We start from the raw sequence: 25,070 nt of genomic DNA on the forward strand, positions 1-25,070 counted from the left end.
GTGATATATAGTGAACAAACCCTGGCAGAATTCCTGACCTTGCAGGCCATATGTCAATAAACACCTGTTAAATGAATAATGAATAGAGAAGAGAAAGCCAAAACAATTACAAAGGAATAAAAACTGCTCTTGAGTTTATTTATAGAAAAGAATTTCTAAAAGTAAAAAATATATTTGAGTTGTTTATTAACACAACATCACACTAAGCTTATTTTTAAGATAGAGAAATTATAAAAGCATGCCCAACTAAATCAGTGGGCAGGATTGTTTCATAAGGCAAGAGCTTAACTTGTACCCTAAGTTATTCATTCCTGTTGCTTTTCATATTATAGTCTACCAGAAAAATAGGTTAAAAGCAACTTTTAAAGACATAATATTGCTGTTTTTTATCAAAAATTAATTTGAATTAAATGTTAATATATGGAACAATTAAGAGGGAGAAAGATGATGGGACATTGCTTGACATAGAGTAGTCATTCAAATATCTGTTCAATGAATTAATGAATGAACTTCCAAAGGTAAATCCCAATTTTACCAGAATGTCTTAAAATAGTTATAAAATAATCATCTATGGTTCATCAAACAGAAAGCAAACTAGATGGATGTAAATAATTACCAACAGATAAACTCCTGGCTTTAGGTTATTTCACACAATTGTATGAAGTTCTAAAATAGAAAAGTGTTTTAAACCACTGTTTCTCAAACTGCAGATTTCAGGACCCACTAGTGTGCTATAAAATCAGTTTAGTAAGATTAGACTAATATTTCTGAGTAAATGAACTAGAAGTTAATAGAAAAATTAGAATGCATAGCAAATAGAAAAGATAGGTTGTTTTCATGAAATTCTTTCCAATGTGAGAGTATGTATAATAATTATGTGCTTGTCATTGAGTCATGAATCAAAGTGTAATTCTTATAACAGGTCACAATAAAAAAAAGTTTGAAAAACACCATTTTAGGCCATTCTTGGAGATAATGGGCTTATTATGCTGTTTTGTTCGGCAACCCAAGCATATCCCCAGAACTTGCAAGCCTTTATAAATACTGTTTGTGTTTCAGAGGATTTATTCACATTCTTTCCTAGTTATAGAATTAAAAGCCTTTCACAGTATTAAAATTTAATAATGTAGAATCATGAAACGGAGAAAGAACCTAAGTACCTCACACAGTGCCTACTGCACAAATATTTGCTGAATAAATGGATCTGGTTGACCTCCTTAGCTGAAGGCAAGTCCACACTGAACCCCCTGTGTCTGGGTTTTATCAAGATCTCCTGAGTATTTCCTTCCTAGCACATTCCACGGGAAAACTACAAACCTAACCTCAAGCTCCATTACACCTACAGATATTTTCGGAAAAAAATATAATATCTCAGATGTTATTTTCTCCTAGAATAAGATATTTAGAGAAGCACTCTGCTCAGGTAGTATAAGAAGATCAGCTGAAAATAGAAGATTTAAACAAATGTTTTTAAAAAGAAACAGATGGAAAATCGGGCCCCGTTAACACCTCTAAAGTACTGTCTTGAAGCCAAAAAGTTTGGCCCCTAGGGACAGTGGCAGCTCTGATCGTTGCCATGACAGTCTTCTAGATTGTACTGTGGCCCTAATTTATGGATTTCCATTTCTCTGAACCCATCCTGATATTTTAGGAGCAAAATGTTGAATCTGTTTAAAAGGGCTGGCTTCTGACTGCCTTCACCAGTCAAGTCTCCGTACTACCGCCCATGAAGGCTTCCAGCGGTCAAGCCGAGTCCACCAGTCCTGATCTTATCTTTAGTGTTGAAGGAGCCTTATGAGAGCCACTGGGAACTTAACACAAATCTCTAATCATCTGATCTCTACAAAATGTAGTCTTTTTGTATTTTTTTTTGTACAAAATATAGGTCCATTCCTTCCTCTGACTCAGACCTGACCCTTTTATTAATGAAGCATTAAGACAAAAGTTTTTAAAGTCAAATTCATATATCTGAGCAATCAATCAACTAAAAGCTTCCTAAATGCCTTTCTATTTCTGAATCCCTTATCCAATTAATCACTAAAACCTGTCAATTCCTGTCTAAATATTTCTCCTGGCTTCCCTACTCCATTCCTACTTTCAGCTTAATTCAAGCAATCAACATTGTTCATTTGGATTAACATTTATGTATTTATTTCTGTTCTATCTTGTTCTAACAGAATTTGCAGTGGTTTCTGAAATATCGGAGAGAACATTTTTTTAAAAGTACACAGAAAGCAAAAATGAAAGACAAGGAGAAAACATAAAATCATATAATCCATAAATTAATAGACTGAAAGACATACCATGGAGTCTTAAACACTTAGTAAAAATGGGCTCTCATTGATTTTCAAAGTGGTAGTAAGAAAGCAACCCAATCTCAATCACAAAATAGAATTTCCATAACAAACACATATAAATGGATAAGACAGATTTTTTTTTTCCAAATTCATCTGGAGTTACCAAATTCAAGAAGACTAACTCATATTAACGAAACTAATGAAGGATTAAAACATGAATCAGAATGCCAAGGTTTTAATATAAAATGATATGCATTACTTTCACAGGGTCTGGAATGCTTTTTATTAGTGGGATAGCACATTTTCCTCCTACAGAAGATTTGTATGGGAAGCCAATTTATAATAAGGTTTTGATGAGCATGGGACCCTATCAAGGAACAAGTTATCTTAAGCAGTGTCCCCCACCTAAGAGAACTGGAGAAACTTCAAGAGCTATGGGGAAGGCTATGCCAGATATTGTTCAAATCTATTGTGAGAAGAATTATAACCCCGCCCCCCCAGCCCACTGCCACTGCCAAAAATCTCAATAAGCCAAAATTTGCATCTTTAACTTGCTTTTGTTGTGATTGCCATTTTAATCTGTTTAGCTAGTCCAGGTTGTCTAACCCTCCTTAATGATGCTTTCTTTCCTTAGATATTTAAAGCCAAAAATTAGATTACTGGCAGAAATTTTTACTTCCTCCTTTAGATCTGAAAAGACTTTTTTTTTAAGTAAAATTTAAATGTATGAGTCTCTCAGTTGTGAGCCAATTTTACAATTTAACTGTCAGAGCTTTATGCCCCTGCCAATAATACCACTTTCCCATGATTTCTTTTCTTAGAGCAACATTTCCTTTTAGAAACTCAAGTCATAAAGTAATAATTATATAAGAGATTAATACCCTTGATCTCAGTTCCTTGTTAATAAAATGAGAAAAATCAAAGTTCTCTTCAAGTTATATAATCTGTGGTTCAATAATTTATATTGCAATTCCTTCTAAAAGGCCAAAATGAAATTTTCAAACTCCTAGAAACTTTAATCAACTTCTGAAAAGCCCTTCTTTCTAGTACAACCTAAAAATTAGTTGTTATTCTTGATTCTTTTAATCATACCCATAATGTACAGATCTGAAAGACCAGTTGCATAAGATTAATATAGAACATATATGAACATATATATATACATATACACTTCTACATGTCTATACATATGTACATAATGGATAATTATAATAAATGTACCTCAACACAACTGATTTAGACATATATTTGCCCAGATAGAACCTTTAGCCAAATACATCAGATTTGTAAGGGTTCAGAGATTCTTTTGAATCTCATTTAATCTGATAAACTGGTATCTAAGAAATGACACACAGGTAGAACTTGGCTAATCTAGAAAAATGTGTATTTTTCCAATTTCACCAGCAGGAAAACACAAAACAAACAAAAACAATATGAAGACCCAATTGATTCAAAACATAGATTTTTCTCTCAATATTTCTTCCAACTTCTAAATTATATATGAACAGGTTCTTTATATGTAACACTAGAGGCCTGGTGCATGAAATCCGTGCACAGGTAGGGTTTCTAGGCCTGGCCGGTGATCAGGGACAATCGGGGCCTTCCAGCTGCCGGCTGGGGTCTTCCTTCATTCCGCACCACCCCCTGGTGGTCAGTGCACATATAGCAAGCAATTGAACTCCTGGTCTCCCAGTCAAACTCCCTAGGGCAGGGGTGGGCAACCCCTGGCACACGTGCCAAACATGGCACACAAGTAACTTTTGCTGGCACGCGAAACCCTCTCTTATAATCTTCCATTTACAATTTCTGTGAACATTTGAATGACTTAAATGTTAAATTACAAGGAACTGGCAAGACACTTGATGTTATGTTTGGTTACATAAAGGCTTTTGAAAAGAAACTGGAAGTCTTTAAGAGGGATGTGGATGGTGAGAGATTTAGATATTTCCCAAACCTCAAGAGGCACATCAAAGACCTCCCAAAAGATGACAGAATAGACTGTCAAAGCCTTCAAAAGCTGTTTTTAAATATCATCGAGTCAACTATTGAGCAGTTCTTCTCAAGGTTTGCGAAATTCAGAGAACTGGAAGAGACAGAAAAATTCCTGAGGTTTCCAGACAGCATGAAACTGGAGGAACTAAACTTACAAATGTTTTCATGGATAGACATGGCTGACTTTGAAATGCAGTTGACTGAATTTCAGAGTAGCTCAATTTGGAAGCAGAAATTTGTTGACCTTAGAGTTGACTTGAAAAACATTGAAAAAAAGCGATTAGAGATAGGAGTACCAGAGAGAAGTGTCGAAAACAAACTATTAAGGACTTGGAATGCCATTCCAGAAAATTTTTTCTATTTAAAAAACTTTGCAACAGCGTTACTCTCCATGTTTTCATCCACATACGCTTGTGAATCTTTGTTCTCAGTGATGAATTTTGTTAAGTCTCATAATAGGAGTAGCCTGACGGATGAAAGTAGTAGCTCGTGCATATCTCTGAAGGTCATTAAATATAAACCTGATGTAAAATCTCTGTCATCAGTGATGCAGCAGTAAAAGTCCCACTGATAATATCAAACGGAATCATAAAGTTTTCTGTCGGACTATCAGTGTACATATATACATTAAAAAATAAATGTATTTTTCATCATCATATACTGTGTTTTTGTCACTCAAATGGATTTTATTATTTCTTCAAGGCTCTTCACATACATACACCTTAAAAGATATCAAGTAGGCATAATATGTTCTCAAAAAATTAGGGTTGGCACACAGAAGAATTTTGAGTAAGAGATTTTGCTGGTTTTGGCACGCACTCATAAAAAGGTTGCCCATCCCTGACCTAGGGGATACTTTGCATATTAGCCTCTTATATATATAGAAGATATTGTTATGTATACCTCTAATATATGTACCTTTAATTCCTGAACCATTTAAAGGTTCTATGACCAATCAACTTGCTTCTTCACGGATGTTCTAGCTGAGGGCTTCAATTTCCACTTTCTTAGGTCTGTTAAATCTGATTGGTTAACATTCCTTTATCACCTTTCTTTCTTCTAGAGTTTTATCTTTTATCTGCTCTACTTCCTCTTGCAATCACTAAAAATGGCTATATATTTTTAGTTCCTTTGAGTGGGTAAATGCAGGAATGGAAATTAACAGGTATAAATGGCATTGCTAAAAAGCAATACTGTTCATGTTTCTTCACATTTTCCTACCCCAATTCAGAAATTTGGGGTCAAACTTTGAGGGTGCCCTCCTTCTCAATCCTAAACCCTAAATAATTTGTTGGTTCAAAATTCCAAAAAAAAAAAAAAAAATCAACTCATAAGGGTTCTTTTTCAAAAAGTATTCCTTAATTTCTTTAATTTCTTAGTCAATAAAGAACTAAGTAATAAAGATTACTCATAAAAACATCTCAACCTTCTATAGAGAGATGGCAAAACTTGAGCAAGGAAAATCCTAAGTATGAAAGGCAAACTCTGGACATCACATACTCACAACTCTTAAAGAGCAAGGAGAGCTGAAACCTTCTTAATAGCACCTGGATGACTGACAATGATGACACCCAATTACATCTCCTTTTATATAGAACATTGAGAGCTGTGCTACACTTTAAATTAGTAAGCATGCATAATTTCTCCAAAGAGGAAAAACTAAGAGACATTCTACGCTTCCATTTTCTTTCCTTATTTGAACTTGCATAATTTATCTCAGGGGATGAAATAGCCTAGGCCTTATAGCACCAGGCTGTAGGGAAAACTATCAGCCATGTATGGATCCCAACTTTTACCAAGAGAATGGCTTCCATTTGGCAAATAGCTTAGAAGCACCAATACATACACTCCTGGAATGCAAGGTTTGCAAGGATTTCCTGAGACATATCCCAAATATAATATTCCATAGTTCTTCATGCATTGTAATAGTGAGAAAAATGAGCCCTGATATATTTCAAAAGGGAGGTTTTGATTAGTTACCACTAGGATTCATGACTGCTGTTATCAATTAAATAAAAATGGAAAACAAATATTGCCTTACTTTCCATAAACAAGGCCTTCCAAGAACATTATTTTACTCTAAAAGTTGGTTTTATTTTATTTGTATTTTTTTAGGTACCTATCTCAGGCTGCCTCTAAGTTAAGATGCAAACCTGCAAACCAATACATAAGTTTTCCTAGAAAAAAGTTAAATGTCAAAATACACTCCCTTACATCTAATTACTAAATGGACAAAAATCCTGCTGGCCAAGATCCATTCTGTTCCATAAGATTACCTGCATAAATGAGCTACTGTCACAATGTCTGTCACACCAGAATATTGTAGGTGCCTGGTTCATACGATGGTTTCAAAGAACCCACCCTCAACTACCAAGAGAAATGGAACACTACAGAAGGAAGAGAGGAAGCACTTGGAACTGTTTCAATGTTTTTATGAGTTTCAGATATAACCACAGGGCAGATTACATGAATCAAGGGTGATTAGGACTCTTTACAATTCCAATGACAATATTAAAAAAGTAAAATAACAATATGCAAAGCAACTTGGGCCCTCTGGCTTCTTCGGTGTGTGAAAGCATTGTGGGGGGAGGGGCGGGCGGGTGCTACTATTCTTTGACTAGAATCTCACTAACTTCCTTTTCCTTAAAGCTGCCAGCAAAGGCTATGCTAAAAGATGCCATCTATCTTTAATTCAAACATCTCACATCAATCCAAGGTTTAAAATACTATCATAGCTCCCCACTGCTTCAAGAAGCTTAAACACCTCAACAACACGAACGTGGACCTTTGCAATCCCCGTGTTCCCCCCTCCAGCCTCACCCCATGCTCTCTCACATTCATTACTCGATGCTAAAAACAAAGCTAATAAAATAGCATACCCCTCTTTTCATCTCCTCAGCTCCACACTACAGCTCCTCTAATCCTCTTCATCCCATCCCTCTCTCTCCTTCATTTCCCCAACTAGCTAATCAGCCCATTTTCCTAATAAAATAAGGCACGCGCCGGCCTCAAAGTAGAACCCTTAAATCTGTTTCATCCATTAAAATACTCAGAAATCAGCCCGGTGTGGCTCAGCGTGGACCTATGAACCAGGCGGTCGCGGTTCAATTCCCGGACAGGGCACATGCCCAGGTTGCAGGCTGATCCCCAGTGTGGGGCGTGCAGGAGGCAGCCCATTGTTGATTCTCTCACATCACTGACGTTTTTGTCTCCCTCTCCCTCTCCCTCCCGTAAAAAAGGCTTGGATTAAATTCTCCTCAGTCCACCTTCCACACCCAGTAATCAGCAGTGTACCTTCTATGAATCGCTCAGGTGGCCTTGGTGAACGCATGGGTAGAATGAATGCGCCAAGGCCCGCGCGCATGCGCCACAGGGAGAACGCCTGGGAATGGGAAGGCGAGGACGTGCGAGGCTGTAGGAGGGACAGGCAGGGGCAAGGGGGCTCCTGGCCCAGCTTCTCCTCCTGGGGCCACAGGTAGAACTAACGCCTGCTCGCCCCACCCCCATGCACCCTCAGCCCAGCTTCGCGGCGAGCAGGCCGGGCCCCGCTGTCACCGGGCAGAGCTGCTGGCCTCTGAAGTGCGGGCGGGAATGGCGCCCACGCTCCAGGGACTGCGGCCGGCAGTGGGCCCCCGGCCGCCGGGAGAAGGCGCCCGCGCGAGGGCAGCCGCGGGGAAGGCGGCGGGCGGGCCCGGGCGGAGGGCGGGGGCGGGGGCGGAGGGAGCAGGGCGGGCGGCCGGGCCGGGCGCGCCGGCGGCGTGCGTTACCTCTCCAGGGCCTGCAGGGTGTAGCTGATGAGCGGCCGCTCCAGGACCGGGCAGAACTGCTTCGGGGTGGGGACGCCCATCCTCTCCCCGCTCCCGCCCGCCGGCAGCACGGCCGCCACCGCCAGCGAGGAGGCCGGGGCCGCCGGGGCCGCGCCGCACCCGCCGCGCACGCGAGGCCCCGGCTCCGCGGGCCCGGAAGCGCCCAGAGGCCCGGGCTCCATGGCGGCGGGTCCCGCTCGCTCCCGACCGAAGAGGCCCGGGCTGCGGAGGCTGCGGAGGCCACCGGGCGGGGTCGCGGGGTGCCGGGCGGACACGCGCAGGGGTGCAGGGCGCGCAGACAGACAGCGCCCCCGGAGCTGAGCGCCGGGCAGCCGCGGTTCCCCGGGGAGCGGCGCGGTGCGGACCTTCCCTCTCCGCCGGCGGAGGCCTCTGCGCCGCGCCCAGCGCCCCCGGCGGGCCTGCGTGTCCCCGCGCACAGCTTCCCCTCGGGCCCGCCCGGCGGGAGCCGCGGGCCCAGGGTTCGCCCCCAGATACCGCGCTTACAAGGGTGCCAAGTCTGTGGAGGTCTGGACTCCCTCTTATCCCTTGAAGATTTGAAAGAACGTGGACTAAAGTCACAGGCTGGGACAGAGAGATGTGCATCTCGATGATCTTTCATTAAACTAAGGTCAAGACAGGTAGATGGACAAATGCTTGGGTTAAGGAGGCATCAATAACCCAACCTGCAAATTGAAGCCACCTGGGGAGTTCCAAAGCTGCTGCCACCGACGTCCCTCCCTTAGAGATCAAGGTTAACAAATGGGCAAATAGGGTTTGAGAGGTTTTTAAAAATCCTCAGGTTCCAATAAGCAGGTACATTTTGGAACCACAGAGCAAAGGCCTTAATACGAATCACTGCTGGACATTCCACGCACATGACCTCATTTAGTCTCTAGGAGGGCCCAACTGCTCCTGTGTCCCTTTTACAGAGGAGGAAACAAGCCGTAATGTTGAAGTACCGTGTGTAAGGTTGCACACCTCGTGACAAAGCTGCCTAAGGCCCTTGCACAGAAGTACAGAGTTGAGGAATATCCACCCTGAAACATATCTTCTCTTTTTTAGTACTGTCCTTGTTGGCCGAGATTAGCATGAAAATGTAGTGAAGTGTGTGGAGTGTCAGAACATATTATATTAGTTCCCTGGGATGTAAACTCCATGAAAGCAAACTCCTTACTTTTTCTTTATTGATTAAGGTATTATATATGTGTCCTTATCCCCTCATTACCTCCACCCCCCTCATACTCTCACCCCCCTGGTGTCTGTGTCATTGGTTAGGCTTCTATGCATGCACACAAGTCCTTTGGTTGATCTCTCCCCTTTACCCCCCACCCTCCCCTACCTTCCCTCTGAGGTTTGATGGTCTGATCGATGCTTCTCTATCTCTGGGCTTACTTTTTTTTTGTTTCAGGTTGTATTCCCACCACCTGGAATATAGCAGAGGCTTAATAAATATGTAATGAATGAACTACTGATTAAATTAATGTGAGTTGAAGTATATATAATTAAATATTTGCTAATTCATATTTATCCATCTTCACCCAGCAATAGTTAATATAAAGTTCATAAAAAGGGAATCTTTTAAGCACTGAAAATATTGGGTTATAATATTCCGATTTGTTATTTTTTTCCCAATTAAGATTAAAGCATACACAGCAATGTAGAAGGAAACAAAATTAACACCCAGAAATTGATGGCTTTTTTATACACCAATAATGAACTCTCAGAGAGAGAAACTAAAAAAACAATCCCATTATCATTGCAACAAAAAAATTAAGATGCTTAGGAATAAACTTAACCAAGGAGGTAAAAGATCTGTACTCTGAAAACTACAGGACATTGAAAAAGGTTGAGGAAGATTTAAACAAGTGGAAGAATATACCGTGTTCATGGGTTGGTAGAATCAATATCATTAAAAATGTCCATACTACCCAAAGCAATCTATAGATCCAATGCAATCCCCATTAAAATACCAACGGCATATTTCACAGACCTAGAACAAACTCTCCAAAAATTCACATACAATAAAAAAAAAAGAACCCAAATAGCCACATCAATCTTGAGAAAGAAGAACAAAGTTGGAGGGTTCACAATACCAGATATCAAGTTATACTACAAAGCCACTATACTCATAACAGCCTGGTACTGGCATAAGAACAGGGATACAGACTAATGGAACAGAACAAAGAACCCAGAAATCGATCCAAGCCATTATGCTCAATATTTGACAAAGGAGGCAAGAGCATACAGTGGAGTCAAGATAGTCTCTTCAATAAATGGTGTTGGGAAAATTGGACAGATACATGCAAAAAAATGAAACTAGACCACCAACTTAAACCATACACAAAAATAAACTCAAAATGGATAAAGGACTTAAACATAAGATGGAAAACCATAAAAATCTTAGAAGAATCCATAGGTGGCAAAATATCAGACATATGTCAAAGCAATATGTTTACCGATACATTTCCTAGGACAATGGGAAACTACGGATAAAATAAACAAATGGGACTACATCAAAATAAAAAGCTTCTGCACAACAAAAGAAACCATCAACAAAGTAACAAGAGAGCCCCCGCTGCATGGGAGAACATATTTGCCAATGATACATCCAATAAGGGGTTAATCTCTAAAATGTATAGGGAACTCATAAAACTTAACAAAAGGAAGATAATCCAATTAAAAAATGGGCAAAGGACCTAAATAGACACTTCTCGAAAGTAGACATACAGAAGGCCAAGAGGCATATGAAAAAATGTTCAAAGTCACTAATCATCTGAGAGATGCAAATCAAAATGACAATGAGATACCACCTCACACCTGTAAGAATGGCTATCATCAACAAAATGACAAGTGTTGGCAAGGGAACCCTCGTCCACATCAGATGGGAATGCAGACATTGCAGCCTCTGTAGAAAACAGTATGGAGTTTCCTAAAAAAAAAAAACAAAAAAAAAACTAAGAATAGAAGTCCAATTTGACCCAGTGATCCCACTTCTAGGAATATACCCTAAAAAATTGGAAACACCAATCAGAAAGAATATATGCACCCCTATGTTCATAGCAGGGCAGTTTACAATAGCCAAGATCTGGAAACAGCCTAAGTGCCCATCAGCAGATGAGTGGCTTAGAAAACTGTAGTACATCTACACAATGGAATACTACCCAGCTGTAAAAAAAAAAAGAACTCTTACCATTTTCAACAGTATGGATGGACCTGGAGAGCATTATGCTAAGCGAAATAAGCCAGTCCGAGAAAGAGAAGTATCACATAATCTCACTCATGTGGGATCTAATAAACAACATAAACTGATGAACAAAAATAGACCCAAAGGCAGAAGCACCAAACAGACTTTCAAACCTCAGAGGGAAGGCAGGGGAGGGGGGTTGGGAAGAGATCAACCAATGAACTTGTATGCATATACGCATAAACCAGTAACACAGACAATAGGGTGGTGAGAGCCTGAGTTGGCGGGGGGAAGGCTTGGAGGGGTCAATGGGGGAAAAAGGGGATATATGTAATACTTTCAACAATAAAGATTTTTTAAAAATTACAGCATACACAATTAAAATATAAATTTTCTGCTCTTATCTTTTTTTTTTATTTCATCTTGTTATTACAAGCACTCTAAGTTTCACTTGTGTTCCTGTCATTATAATTCACATTTAGCTCCATTCTAGTTGAAGATTTTTTGATCACTGACTCTTAACTCATAAGTAGGCATCATACTACACTTGACTCTGTAGCACCACTACCACACCTATGTCTGGCTTTTCTATGCATTCAATTAATATCTGTTGACTAACCAGATGAATAAGTGTGTCTATCTAGAGAGGCAGAAAGACAAATCAATTAATTGTTTCTATTAATATTGATCTTTATACCTCCCTTTTTAATCTAACGGGAATTAAAGCTAGTGTTCATTTTCTTAGTCTTGAGGGGAAAAGAGCATAGAAATAAAGGCTTTATTATGCCAATTGCTATATAATTATTACATATCCTAAACCTTGACAATTTTTAGCCAGAATCTTATTTATTTTTTTCTTAGAGCAAATATACTAATTTTCCTCTGTTCACTATGAATCCTTATGTTTTACATACTGTATATTAATAACATTTAGCAGATAGACTTGTATAGAAAAAAAGGGGCAGACTGTTCATTTGTATATCACAGTATAAGAAGCAATATTTTTTCTGTATCTTTTTATATTGATATAAAAATGAATTCCTTATAATGCATCCTTTGGGTAAAAGATGTAATTTCCTTATTACTTTATACCAAGTTATAGCAGCCACATTATGAGAATATCTTCTCTGCAACAGGCATTTGAAAATACTGATACCTCACCGCTGGGCATTGCTCACCCTGAAGCTGCTGCAATAGAGAGATCCCAGAACCACTAACATGAGCCAGCCAAAATGATAAGAATTCTTGCCAAATCAGACTCCCAGATATCTGTCTCCAGAGTTCAGAGGAAGCACAATGGTAGGAGTCCTTTTTCTTCCTTCTTTACTAAATATAGATTAGCAGGAGAAAATATTTGTGAAACTAGTGTCTTGGGTTTGGTGACTCTTGGTTACTTGGTATGAGTACTCCTGGATTTGCTTAATTCTCTTTTTTGTGTGTGTCTGGTGTCTCTCCTTTCATCTTGTAATATGTCCTGAGAGCTTAGTTTATGACCAGTGAGAATATTTTCTCTCTGGCCTCCACCATACAGAGAGTGCACCTGCTGGGGTGCATCTTGCTTTCTGGTCAGCCGTTCCAAGCTCTCAAGGGAGTTTTCTTTGTCTATCCATTTCCTCCCAGAGATGTTAAAAACAGGGCCCCTCATTTTTGTTTTCTCCCCGTCAAAGGATGCATATACATCTGGCAGGTAGTGGAGTAGGCTGCGGGTCTGAGTTTAGAGAATCCAAACACCCCATTAAAAACAGGGGAACACATAATTCCCAGTGTTTTGGAATAGCTGTTTCCAACTCTGGGAATTAACTTTATCTTTTGAAGGTTGCATCTTTTTGCACTTTCCTTTGGGGATGCCTCTTGCATTCATGTGTTCATATTGATTTGAGTCACTATTAAGATCCAAGCCATCAAGACAAGACAATGGATCCCTTTAACTGGAAAAAGCTGTAAATTTAAAAGAAAGAAAAAATTTTAAAGAACTCTCTTATTGTTACAATGGATAGTCATTAAGATATGCTATATAATAAAGAGCTAATATGCTAATTAGACCGGATGGTGGAACCACCTTCTGGAACAACCAGTGGGCAGCTGGGGCAGCGAGACAGCCAGGGCTGCGAGGGCCAAGTCCCTTGCATGAATTTCATGCATTGGGCCTCTAGTCCTTAATAAGATGGAAGGACAGATATGAGAATGAAAACCAAAGTCCATTCAGATCCCTTCCTAATTTGCCTTTGGACATTGGCAGATATTATAAAAACTCAGAACATTGGAAATACAATTGTCCTATACTTAAGGAAACAAAAGGAAAAGAAAAAAGGCAAAATCTTAACTAAAGACAACCTAAAAATTTTATGTCCAAAAAAGTTGGCTTCGTAACTGTTAGGTTGGAAGCTTCAAAATATGGCCAAACAGCAATGTGAGCTAAACTCCATTTACTGTGGGGTCCTATGAAATTGCCCCCAGCCCTAAAGGATATTATAGCCTAAAATTACAATAGCAATTATGAGAAGCATTCCAATTAGTTGAGATCATTTAAAAGTGCACTTAAAAGCAAGGGCTTCCAAATCAAATATACAGAATAAGATACCTATATTTTATTGGAATGCAAGAGCCTCCATAAGGCTTCAAAAAATTCTAAAATAGCTTCATTGACAGATTTGTTGCAAAAAGCTAATGAAATGTTAAAGGGGACCTAAAATAAAGTCTCTTTGATAACTTAATAAGACTTATGTTACCCCTTATAGGTGATTGTCCTCCGATAGCTTTTACTTCCTTATTGAAGGGCCATCTATAATAATAAAAGAGTAATATGCTAATTAGACTGAACATCTTCCAGATATCATTCTGGACATCCTTCCTGATGAAGCCAGGGCCCGAGGGAAGCCAGCCCAGGTCCCAGGTGCTTGCGGGCAGCCAGAAGTAAGCAGCCCGGGTCCTGGCTGCCTGCCAGCACCTGGAGGAGGGAAGCAGCCCAGGTCCCGGTGCCAGAGTAGGACTTGCTTCAGTGGGCTTTGGTGCTCACTGAGTCTTCCCCTTGAGTGTGTTGCTAATGGATGTGTAGAGTTGTAATCTGGTATGGTCTGACACTGACCACTGGGTATGCTGGCTCTTGGGTCTCCAGAGAGGTGCAAAGTAAGCCACTGCCTGAGGCCACCCAGCAGGAGCTGCAGAGAGATCTGCAGATTCCTCCTCTTTGTATCGGCTTTGGAAGTGCTCAGATGAGGCCTAGCTGTGAATCAAGGCAGGCAGGTGCTGGTTCTGGGTCTTGAGCCTTTTATTGATAGGTTTGGGGCTCCCTGACCCAGCTGCAGTTTGTTTGAGAGATTTTACCCTGAGCAAGGACCAGGCCATTCATATGCAAAAGCTGCTTCACACAGCTTGGATAGGGTTGTAAATTGGATGAGGTGGGGTCTTAGGGAATCACCAGGGTGGAGCAAGCAGAAATGGCTGCCAGTCATCCCTGCTACCCAACCAGGGAAGTCCCAGCATAGGAACAATGATCCCTTCAAGCACCTCCAGTCTGGGAGAAAGCTGCCCCGAGTTCCTACTCTGATGCCAGACAATCCATTCCTCCTGGTATGTGACTGTGTTCCCCAGAGCCTCGCCCTGGTGCTGGAGCTCAGGGGAAGCAGAACCTTGTACTAGTAAGTTCAGGTTGTGGTGTCAGCCTTTTAAGAGGAACAGCTGGGTCTCCAGTAGCCTCTGTGTCACTGAACCCCAATCCGCACTGGTTTTTACAGCTCGTAGTTCTTCTTTTCCCAGCTCTGGGACCATGAGCTGGGGGTCTGGTGTGGGGATGGGACCCCTTGCTCCTCCAGGTGGGCTCCACAGAAAGATCTCCCTTTCAATTAAGAAAGCAGCACACGTGGGTGCCAGACTCTCCCATTCCAGGCCTATGCACCTCCTACCAGTCTCAGTGGGCTTTTTTCTTTACTTTTATAATTGTAGGACCTCCATTCAACCAGCTTTCCCATGGTTCTGGATGATGGTTGTTCTGTATTGTAATTTTCATTTGGTTGTGGGAGGTGGTGAATACAGGTATTTACCTACACTGCCATCTTCAAAAATCTTTTATAAAAATAAATCTTGAGAAAGAAATTTTATGTGTGATCAAGCTGGATAAGATTGAATTCATTTGTTAGAAGTGATTTTTTTAAATAAGGTTTAATATAAATAGTGTATTAAAACTTAATATTCAATGTTTACTTGTACTATTGGTCTGCTTCTGATAACTAAAAAGTTTTCTGTCAAGAAAGCGAAGATTCTGCATTATGTCAAAACAATTTTCTTGCCCTGGCCAGGTGGCTCAGTCAGTTGGAGCATTGTCCTGTGATCTTGGCACATACCTAGGTTGTGGGTTAGATCCCCAGTAAGGGTAAATATGGGAGGCAACTGATCAATGTTTCTCTCTCAAATTGATGTTTCTCTCTCTCTCTCTCTTTCTCTCTTTCTTTCCTCCTCCCCCTCCCTTAACATCAATAGAAACAAATCCTCAAGTGAAGATTAAAATAATAATAAATAAAACAGTTGTTTGTGTATTAGGTCATCTTAATAAGGTCTTTGCTTACTTAAGAAATCTGAATTTTCTCATTAGTAAAGGCTAACCCTCTGTATTTAAAATGCACTAGCTGGCTTTGATGCAAAGGCAGCAGTAAAAAAAACAACAACAACAAAACAAACCTGTGGATAGGTACCTGACATTATTAAAGGGAGCAGTGATTAAGATAAAGTTCTTGAGATGGAGAGAATATTCTGTATTATCTAGATGGGCCCAGTGTAATAAGAGGTCAGAATTAGAGAAAGAAATGTGAGAATGGAAGCAGAGGTAGGAGTGATACAGGGAATCTTCTAGAAGCTGGCTGAGGCAAAGAACCAGATTTTTCCAGGAAATTCCAGAATAACATAGCCCCACTAACCTATTTTCAGACTTCTGACATCTATAAAACTAAGCTAATAAACTTGTACTGTTTTAAGCCACTCAATTTTTGGTAAATTGTTACAATAGGAAACTTATAAAGCTTCATGCTCAGCAATAGCTTCAAATTTACATGTTGACTATGATCTGCAAATGAAGTTATATATTGTTAGAAATACATGGATGTGATTGAAGAAAGAAAACACTGTTCATTCAGCTTTGTGTCCCATAACTAGGTCCTGGGTGCACTATGATTGCTTAATAAACACTTTAATTACCTCGTGAATGACAAAATGTATTCTAGTGTACTTGGGATGTTTAAAGTGTAGTTGTAGTCAATGTATACCACAATTTTATAACCTCACATTGGCATGTCCTTATTTTTTAATAGATAAAGAAGCGCTCTCATCTTTTTATGTAAAAGGCTTAAAGTTCCCCTTTTTGTTTCTCTGTTTCAGTATGCCAGTATACCTTGGAATATTTACCTTGGGAATTTGAAAATTATTATTAGAGAATTTTAGATCAACTTGGGTTCATTTTTCTATTGTTAATTCAAGCATCATTAGCACTGTCAGTCATCTCCCTCCTCTCCAACTGCACTTACTGTTTTAATAGTATTTCTAGAGGTTAGTTGGGGTGTTGCTCACAAATGCTAATGAGCAGCTTAAAGGTTTACCTTTAAATCTTGAAATCCGAGCCAAAGAAAATAAATTATTGTTCTACCATGGGCCAGCCCAGCATTTCTGTCAGCCGATGAATTCTAATTCCCGCTTTGCCATTATGTATCTTATTTGGACAGTACTGTCTATTGAGCTCTGACTTTCAATCTATTTATATACATAAGAAAGGTGGCACTGAAAATTGAGGTTCTTCTGTAGAGAATTCAAACTAAATAGCACATGATAACAAGATTATTATCTTTCATTTTCTCAGTATTTCTTTTACAGTTAATTATTAACTGTCTCACCTGTACACTTTGTTTTTGTTTTTCCTATATACCTAAAAAAGTAAAAGTAGTGAATATTTAGCCTTTGGACTGAATGAAATATTTGACATCATTAATGCTACCAAATTTTCACTTTTCATAGGAACCACTTGGGTACAATTATTAATATATATAGTATTTCTTATATATTTTTATAATATAATCACTTACATATCACATATAATAAAACCCTAATATGCAAATCGACCAAACGGCAGAATGACTGGTTGCTATGATGCGCACTGACCACCAGGGGGCAGACGCTCAATGCAGGAGCTACCCCCTGGTGGTCAGTGCACTCCCACAGGGGGAGCGCTGCTCAGCCAGAAGCTGGGCTCACAGCTGGTGAGCGCAGTGGCAGTGGCAAGAGCCTCTCCCGGGGAGCAGGCCGAAGCCTGCAGGCAGACATCCCCTGAGGGGTCCCGGACTGTGAGAGGGCGCAGGCCAGGTTGAGGGATCTCCCCCCCACCAGTGCACGAATATTGTGCACCGGGCCTCTAGTTATCTATAATCACAAAAGCATAACATGCTAATTAGACCTTCTAGATGAAGCTGGGGCTGCGAGGGAAGCCCGGGTTCTGGGTGCCAGAGGGAAGCCGGTGCCAGCGGCCAGGGGAAGGAAGGCCTACTTTTGCATGAATTTCATGTTCTGGGCCTCTAGCACATAATAATCTTAGTAAACGTATTACTAGCAGCTTCCTACATCTACTCAAAAGATATCGATTCCATAGATTCCTGTTCACAGCAGGGCAGAGGATTCAAAGGATTTTTCCTAGGCCTTCTTCCCAAGATAGGAAGAGGTCAAAGAATTGGAGGGTAATCTGTATGGTCTGATCCACTCTTTGCAATCCTTTGTTTCTACAGGTTATTCACAATGAGCTATTCATAACTATGCCAAACCCTCTTCTTTACCATCATAAAAGCTAAAACCAGGGCTGAAATATTAACAAACTGAGTATATACCTAAGAAATTACTTCTGTTACTGAAAACCCTCTGGTTATAGATCACAAGTGACAGACCAAGAACTGATTTCCAAAATGTGACAAACTTTTGGTCACTTGTAAGTGAAACTGTCCTCAGAACCATACTGTTTGGCCTACACTTTATTAAAGAGTGAAATAATGATGTGAAAGTTCTTCATTATTTGTATTTTTTCATTTTTTTCATTACAATTGTGTTAAATATAACTTTAATCAGAGTTAAAACTATTTCACATGATGGTCTTAATTTAAAATTCAATAAAACTAAAAAATATGGAAAATTTTTGCAATAACACAGATGGCCAACACAATTCCTTTGAAAGTCTATGAACAATTTGGAAGGTGGCTTCTATTACCCCCCAAAATGGCCACACTTTGTTGTGGCCATTTATTTGATGGAAGAGCCATAACTTCAAAATGATATGGGTTTTTTCTTCACCTGCAGAGACAGACACCCAACAAAGAATTTCTTAACATTAAACCTACATTATCTTGAAAAGGGAGCCAAAGGGCCCAGTATCTACTAGAGATGCACAAACTTTTTTCAAATGAATGACTCCATGGTAATCAGTTTTTGATAAACAATCCTCTGGTGTTAACAATAGAGGAGAAATCATGTATTTTGCCCAATTTCTTTCTTATGTTCAGGGGGTCCTGTTTCAACAACCTCGGCTGTCTAAATTACACATCTCTTGAAGTCATGTGTGCTACATTTGAACTGTGAATTGCTTCTTCATATCTTGGGAGTGGAACTGGTTTGAGTCCTATCTTGTGGGAGACTTCTCTCCAGTTTCAAATCCTCTGAACAGCATGAGTAAATGTGTCAGACCAGAGAAACTGTGGAAGGAACTGTCAGACAGAAGGGGAAAATCAGATGGAGTCAGGAAGGAGGGTGACTTTGACTTTTGCCATCACCTCGTATATTCTAGTTTCTGATTCCATTGCAAGTAGACTAACAGCAACTAAGGCAAAAGCAGCTTTACCCTGAGGATATGCGTAGCTGTGGTGGAAAAGGCAGGTCCAAGCCCTTCTTTGCACATAACCTAGTACTTACTAGTAGTTCCCAGTCAGGCTACACATCAAAATCATCTGTGGGGGTTTTACAGGTGCAAAGTTGGAATCAGAATCTGAGGCAAGAGCTTGGAAGTAATTATTCTAATGAGTTCCTCTGTTGGTAAACCCTTTGCTAGATCATATACAAAGGTGAAAAACCTGGCCTACTTTAACAACTCGTAATTCATCAGGGTGAACAGAGGGCCTTATTGCAGCATAATGGTTTGAGTACTGAATCAAGGAGTAGGTTCATTTTACTCTGTGGTGACATGCACTTGTTGAATAATTGTAGCTAATCTTGGAATACTATGCTGCTGTAAAAAAGAAGGAACTCATACCATTTGCAACATCATGGATGGAACTGGAGAGCATTATGCTAAGTGAAATAAGCCAGTCAATGAAGGAAAAACACCACATGATCTCACTCATTCATGGATAATAAAGACCATTACAAACTTTTGAACAATAATAGATACAGAGGCAGAGCTGCCTCAAACTGATTGTCAAACTGCAGTGGGAAGGCCAGGGAGGGTTGGGGGACAGGAGGGAGGGGAGTAAGAGATCAACCGAAGGACTTGTATGCATCTATATAAGCATAACTAATGGACATAAGACACTGGGGGGTAAGGGAGGGCAGGGGTTTGTCAAGGGTGGGGGGGATAAAAAGGGCACTTATGTAATACCCTTTGTAATACTTTTAGTAAAAATAAAAAAAAATTGTAGCTAATCATATATATATATATATATATACTAGAGGCCCGGTGCACAAAAATTTGTGCACTCAGGGGGAGGGGGGGTCCCTCAGCCTGGCCTGTGCCCTCTCGCAGTCTGGGACCCCTCAGGAGATAACGACCTGCCGGCTTAGGCCTGCTTCCGGGTGGCAGAGGGCAAGCCCAATCCCTCGGTGCAGCCCCTGGTCGGGCTCAGAGCAGGGCCGATTGGGGAGTTGGGGCACCGCCCCCTATCACACACAGAGCAGGGTGGATCAGGGGGTTGGGGCGCTGCACCCTGTCACACTCAGGGCAGGGCCAATGGGGAGGTTATGGCTCTACCCTGTCACACACAGAGCAAGTCCCGTGGAGGGGGGTTGGGGCGCCACCCTCTATCACCCACAGAGCAGGGCTGATAAGGGGGTTGGGGCGCCGCCACTGTCACACTCGGGGCAAGGCTGATGGAGAGGTTATGGCTCTACCCTGTCACACACAGAGCAGGGCCCGTGTGGGGGGGGGGGGGGGTTGGGGCGCCCCACCCTGTCACACACAGAGCAGGGCCGATCAGGGAGTTGGTGCGCTGCACCCTGTCAAACACAGAGCCACAGGGCAATCAGGGGATTGGGGAGCTCCCCCCTCTCAGGCACCGAGCAGGGCAGATAGGGAGGTTGTGGCCCCACCCCCTGTCACACACAGAGCCGCAGGGCGATCAGGGGGTTGGGCGCTGCCCCCTGTCACGCTGATCCTGGTGCCGGGAGCCTCGCTGCTCCGCTGATCCCGGTGCTGGGAGGCATATTACCCTTTTACTATATAGAATAGAGACCTGGTGAACGGGTGGGGGCTGGCTGGTTTGCCCTGAAGGGTGTCCTGGATCAGGGTGGGGGTCCCCACTGGGGTGCCTGGCCAGTCTGGGTGAGGGGCTGAGGGCTGTTTTCCGGAGGCGAGTGACTGAAGCTTCCAACCGCTCCTTGTTTTCTTCTTTTTTTTTTTTTTTATTCTGGGCCAGCTTTAGCTCTGAGGCCTCGCTGCTGAAAACATGGATACAATGTTTTGGTCCGGCTGGGTTTCAGTCCAGCTGGTTTCTGGGGTTTTGTTTACCTTCTTATTTGCAACATAGTATATAGTTGCTTAGAGTTGCAACTCAGAGGCCGGCAAGTGAGGCAGGGAACATTGGAGTCCGCAGCAAGCAAGCCTCATGTTCGCTTCCAGCTGCCTGGCTGCCTGCCGCCATCTTGGCTGACAGTTAATTTGCATATACTCACTGATTAGCCAATGGGAAGGGTAGCGGTTGTATGCTAATTACCATGTTTCTCTTTTATTAGTGTAGATATATTACATTTCACACACAGTATTGTGTGCTTATATCAATAACCTTTCAGGTCTACAACTGCTTTTGTGGGACAAAGCTTATCACTGCTCCCTTTTTTCTGATGTGGAACTTAAAATTAGTAACTTGACTATTAGTTCTGTTTAAACTATACTGGCCTCTGAAGGAGAGTGTTTCCAATGTGTTTTCAAAACTCCTCATGGTGAGGTTCACCTCTTTCATGCCAATAAATCTTGACAAAATGTTACAATAAACTATCCTTCAGTGAATAGTGAGCAATATCTCCTACAGCAAACTTTTTCATATAGAATGAGGTAAATTAAGTGAAGAAGGGATTGAAAACTATAATATACCTTAGGAATTAAAATTTCCTTTTATCTTAAATGTTGACTTTTAACATCATCATCATCATCCTGTAATATAAATTAAAAATTTTCTCCACATATTGCTACTTCTTCATTTTATTACCTGAATTCAACATTTTTATTATTTCTAAAATTTTATTTCAGTGTTTTCTGACACTAGCTACCACAATTGTTCTTGAATAGAAGTGTAATATAAATAAATAAATGGACATTGAACCCTCTGTTCATGATGAAATATTCCCAGAAATTGCATAGTGATTCGACTTTTAATGGCTTTTGTTGTTGGATTTTGAAAAAGCTTTTTAAAAGTCTTAAATATGTTCAATTTATTTTTCAAAGATCCCGAGTATAACACTGAGGCCTCTTACAAAAATCATATTTTCATTTCCTCATTAACTTGTTCTAGCTTAACACTTAGGAACCAAGGCCACCATGTTGCAAAATTCTTAAAGAAGCTTGCCCAGGAAATACCGTGTAAACTTTGCCTCCTCAAGTTGGGCAATGCAGTGGTACAGACAAAACTTTCATTCATTATTCCATTCTGTTGTTAACTAATTTTAGAATGATGAGATTTTACTGTGTGTGTGTTAGGTTTGGGATTAAAAAATATAATTGCAAATGCCTAAATTACATGTTTTAGATTCTTCAAAGAAAGGATGAATTAAATTTTGCTTTTTTTTTCTAGTGAAAACTATTCATTGAGCTAAATCTTAAAAAAATGGATTTCAATATCACCATAAAGTGGAAGTGGAAAATGTTTTTCCATGAAGGAGGAATTTGTGGAAATTGTTAAAAAGTTATTAAAATGGTTTTCAACTAAAGAGTTTACTGTGGGAGGGAAAGTGATCTCTTCTTCATGAGTGGAAACTAAAAGTTTTCATAAAAGTGGTGCAGTTATTACGACAGCACAAATTATATTAATAGTTAGTTGGGAATTGAATAAAATGTTACCAAGTTTCAAAGGCTCCATTTTTAATTGAGTTTTGTGTGATTGCCACTTGAATGAAATCAAATCTAAGTATTTCTCCTTTTTGTGTTTGTGGTGCAGACATTCATTTGTTCAGGATTTTCCTGCTTATAATCATTAGCATTCAAACTTTTTGATTGCCATGTTGTCAAAAACTGAAAAGTGCAAACAAGAAACAAACTGGTAGGAAGGAATATAAAACACTTGCATCTCTAGTGTTTAATAGAGATATTAATGACATCAAGGGCAGATTTTTTTTTCAGATTGCTGATTATTCACTCCTATAACTTAACAGACATCCAGAACTCAGTGATAGTACTCTCTCCACTGTAACACCATTCACTTTGACTGCCCTCCCCTTTTATTACTCATTTAAATTCACTGTCTGTTATTACAGTGATCTCCAAAAAAGGTATGTACACCCTCAGGTGTATGCAAGATAATAATTTGGGTACAGAAACTAAATGTTAAAGCTTCAATTTGTATTTGCTTTTCTTTTTCAACCTTTTTAAAATTTATTTTTTGTAAATTTTGTAATGTGTTAATCTTAGTATAATAGCATATGTATATAATTTAATTTTTATATTTTATTTACAATATTTTTATTGATTTTTTTTTATTTTAGAGAGAGAGGAGGGGAGAGGGAGAGAAAGAGAGAAACATCAGTGTGAGAGTGAAGCATCAATGGGCTGCCTCCTGCACACCCCCACCAGGCATGAAGCCTGCAATCTGGCCATGTGCCCCGGGATTCAAACTGGTAACCTTTCAGTGCACAGGACGGCACCCAACCAACCTTCCTAATGCCGCTACCCTTGAATACAGTTCCTCATGTTGTGGTGACCCCCAGCCATAAAATTATTTTCGTTGCTACTTCATAACTGTAATTTTGCTACTGTTGTGAATCATAATGTAAATATCTTATATGCAGGATGTATTTTCATTGTTAAAAATTGAACATAATTAAAGCATAGTGATTAATCACAAAAACAATATGTAATTATATATGTGTTTTCCGATGGTCTTAGGCAACCCCTGTGAAAAGATCATTCGACCCCCAAAGGGGTCGCGACCCACAGGTTGAGAACCGCTGGGCCAGGCCAAAAAGTTTAAAATATATATTGTTTCTACATGCTCAAAAATTTTTTAGTGATAAAAATTCATGTCTAGCAAAGTTTAGAGCCAATGTTCCATTGTTCTGTATTCATTTCAACACAAGAAATGACTGAGCCCTGACTGGTTTGGCTCAGTGGATACCGTGCGTCGGCCTGCGGACTGAAGGGTCCCGGGTTTGATTCCAGTCGGGGGCATGTACCTTGGTTGCAGGCACATCCCCAGCATGGGGTGTGCAGGAGGCAGCTGATCAATGTTTCTCTCTCATCGATGTTTCTAGCTCTCTATCCCTCTCCCTCTCTGTAAAAAACCAATAAAATATATTAAAAATATAAAAAGAAATGACTGAATCTTCCTGGGCCCCTACTATCTTTATGATCTCAGGTGAGTTGTTAAATTCCTCTATGTCCAAAATGGAACTAATAATGATACATTGCAGAGGATGTAGTTATGCTTGTATCATTTTTATGAGAAGAGTTTTGTAAGAGATAAGTGCTATTCAAACATGTGTGAACTCCTTGAGGGCAGACTGTAGTTTATAATTGTATCCCTGGGACTTTTCAGAGTGGCTGGCAAATAGAATATGTTCAAAGAATGAATGCCTGAATGAATGTCTATATATCATTAACATTCTTATGAGAGCCCTCCCAGAGTGGCTATTGGTTGAATGTCCTCCTGTGCACTGAAAGTTTGCCAGTTTGATTCCCAGTCAGGGTACATACCTGGGTTGTGGGGTCATCCCTGATTAGGACATATATGGAAAGCAACCTATGTTTCTCTCACCTCTCTCTTCTCTCTCTCTCACTCTGTCTCTCTCTCTCTCTCTCTCTCTCACACCATTTCCTAGGCTGAGGATTAAAAACAACATTCTTATGGAAAACAGCAAGCTATGATGGAAAACATAAATGATCATAAATGAGAAGATCCAAGTTAAGTTTTGCTTCATCCCTATCTCTGAATGACTTTTTCTTTCATTCTTACTAAGCTCAGTTTCTTCCTCTAAAAATTAAGCATAATGATATCATATTCCTGCCCTTCTTCACAGGGTTGTTTTCAGAATAAAATTTATGTGAATTATTTATATAAAAGTTTTTCCTGAACTCTAAAGAAAACTCTATGCTAACATTGGTGATTCTTCATTGCGGTTCTATCATCTTCTCCTGGTAAATTGTACTTGACTGGAAGGAAAGGTTTCTCCCTGCTTTATGCTTTAGTTACATTCTCTTCCATGTGTAGTAAAATTCTTTACCCATAACAAATTCTTTAAAAAAGAAATAAAAGCTTTTAAGGAATAGTGGCCTTCTGTTTTCAAAGCTGCTCATGCTTTTGAGCAAAAAGGTGGAGGTGTTTGAGGGGTTCCTACCAGTACCAACTTGTGTACCCC

General features: G+C 40.2%; 2 protein-coding genes across 4 annotated transcripts in view; one reads left to right on the forward strand and one right to left on the reverse strand.

Moving 5' to 3' along the window:
- The window catches only part of CRPPA (CDP-L-ribitol pyrophosphorylase A), a 163,949-nt gene extending 155,672 nt beyond the window's left edge, over window positions 1-8,277 (reverse strand). Inside the window, exon 1 of the mRNA XM_070424386.1 lies at window positions 8,057-8,277. Within this exon, the coding sequence (XP_070280487.1) occupies window positions 8,057-8,277 (221 nt within the window). The remainder of the gene's footprint in view (window positions 1-8,056) is intronic.
- The window catches only part of LRRC72 (leucine rich repeat containing 72), a 114,878-nt gene continuing 97,484 nt past the window's right edge, over window positions 7,677-25,070 (forward strand). For 2 of the 3 annotated variants that reach the window (XM_070424387.1, XM_070424389.1), the window contains exons 1-2: window positions 7,677-7,764; window positions 12,416-12,578. In XM_070424387.1, coding sequence (XP_070280488.1) covers window positions 12,576-12,578 — 3 coding nt within the window. In that variant the 5' untranslated portion in view covers window positions 7,677-7,764; window positions 12,416-12,575. Of the gene's footprint in view, window positions 7,765-9,529; window positions 9,578-12,415; window positions 12,579-25,070 lie in introns of those variants that run through there. The other variant, XM_070424388.1, reaches the window with a different exon arrangement.

The sequence above is a fragment of the Myotis yumanensis genome, unplaced genomic scaffold (genome assembly GCF_028538775.1).
Source record: "Myotis yumanensis isolate MYYU_CA2020_CCGP unplaced genomic scaffold, mMyoYum1.0.hap1 SCAF_9, whole genome shotgun sequence".
In the NCBI taxonomy this organism is placed as follows: Eukaryota; Metazoa; Chordata; class Mammalia; order Chiroptera; family Vespertilionidae; genus Myotis; species Myotis yumanensis.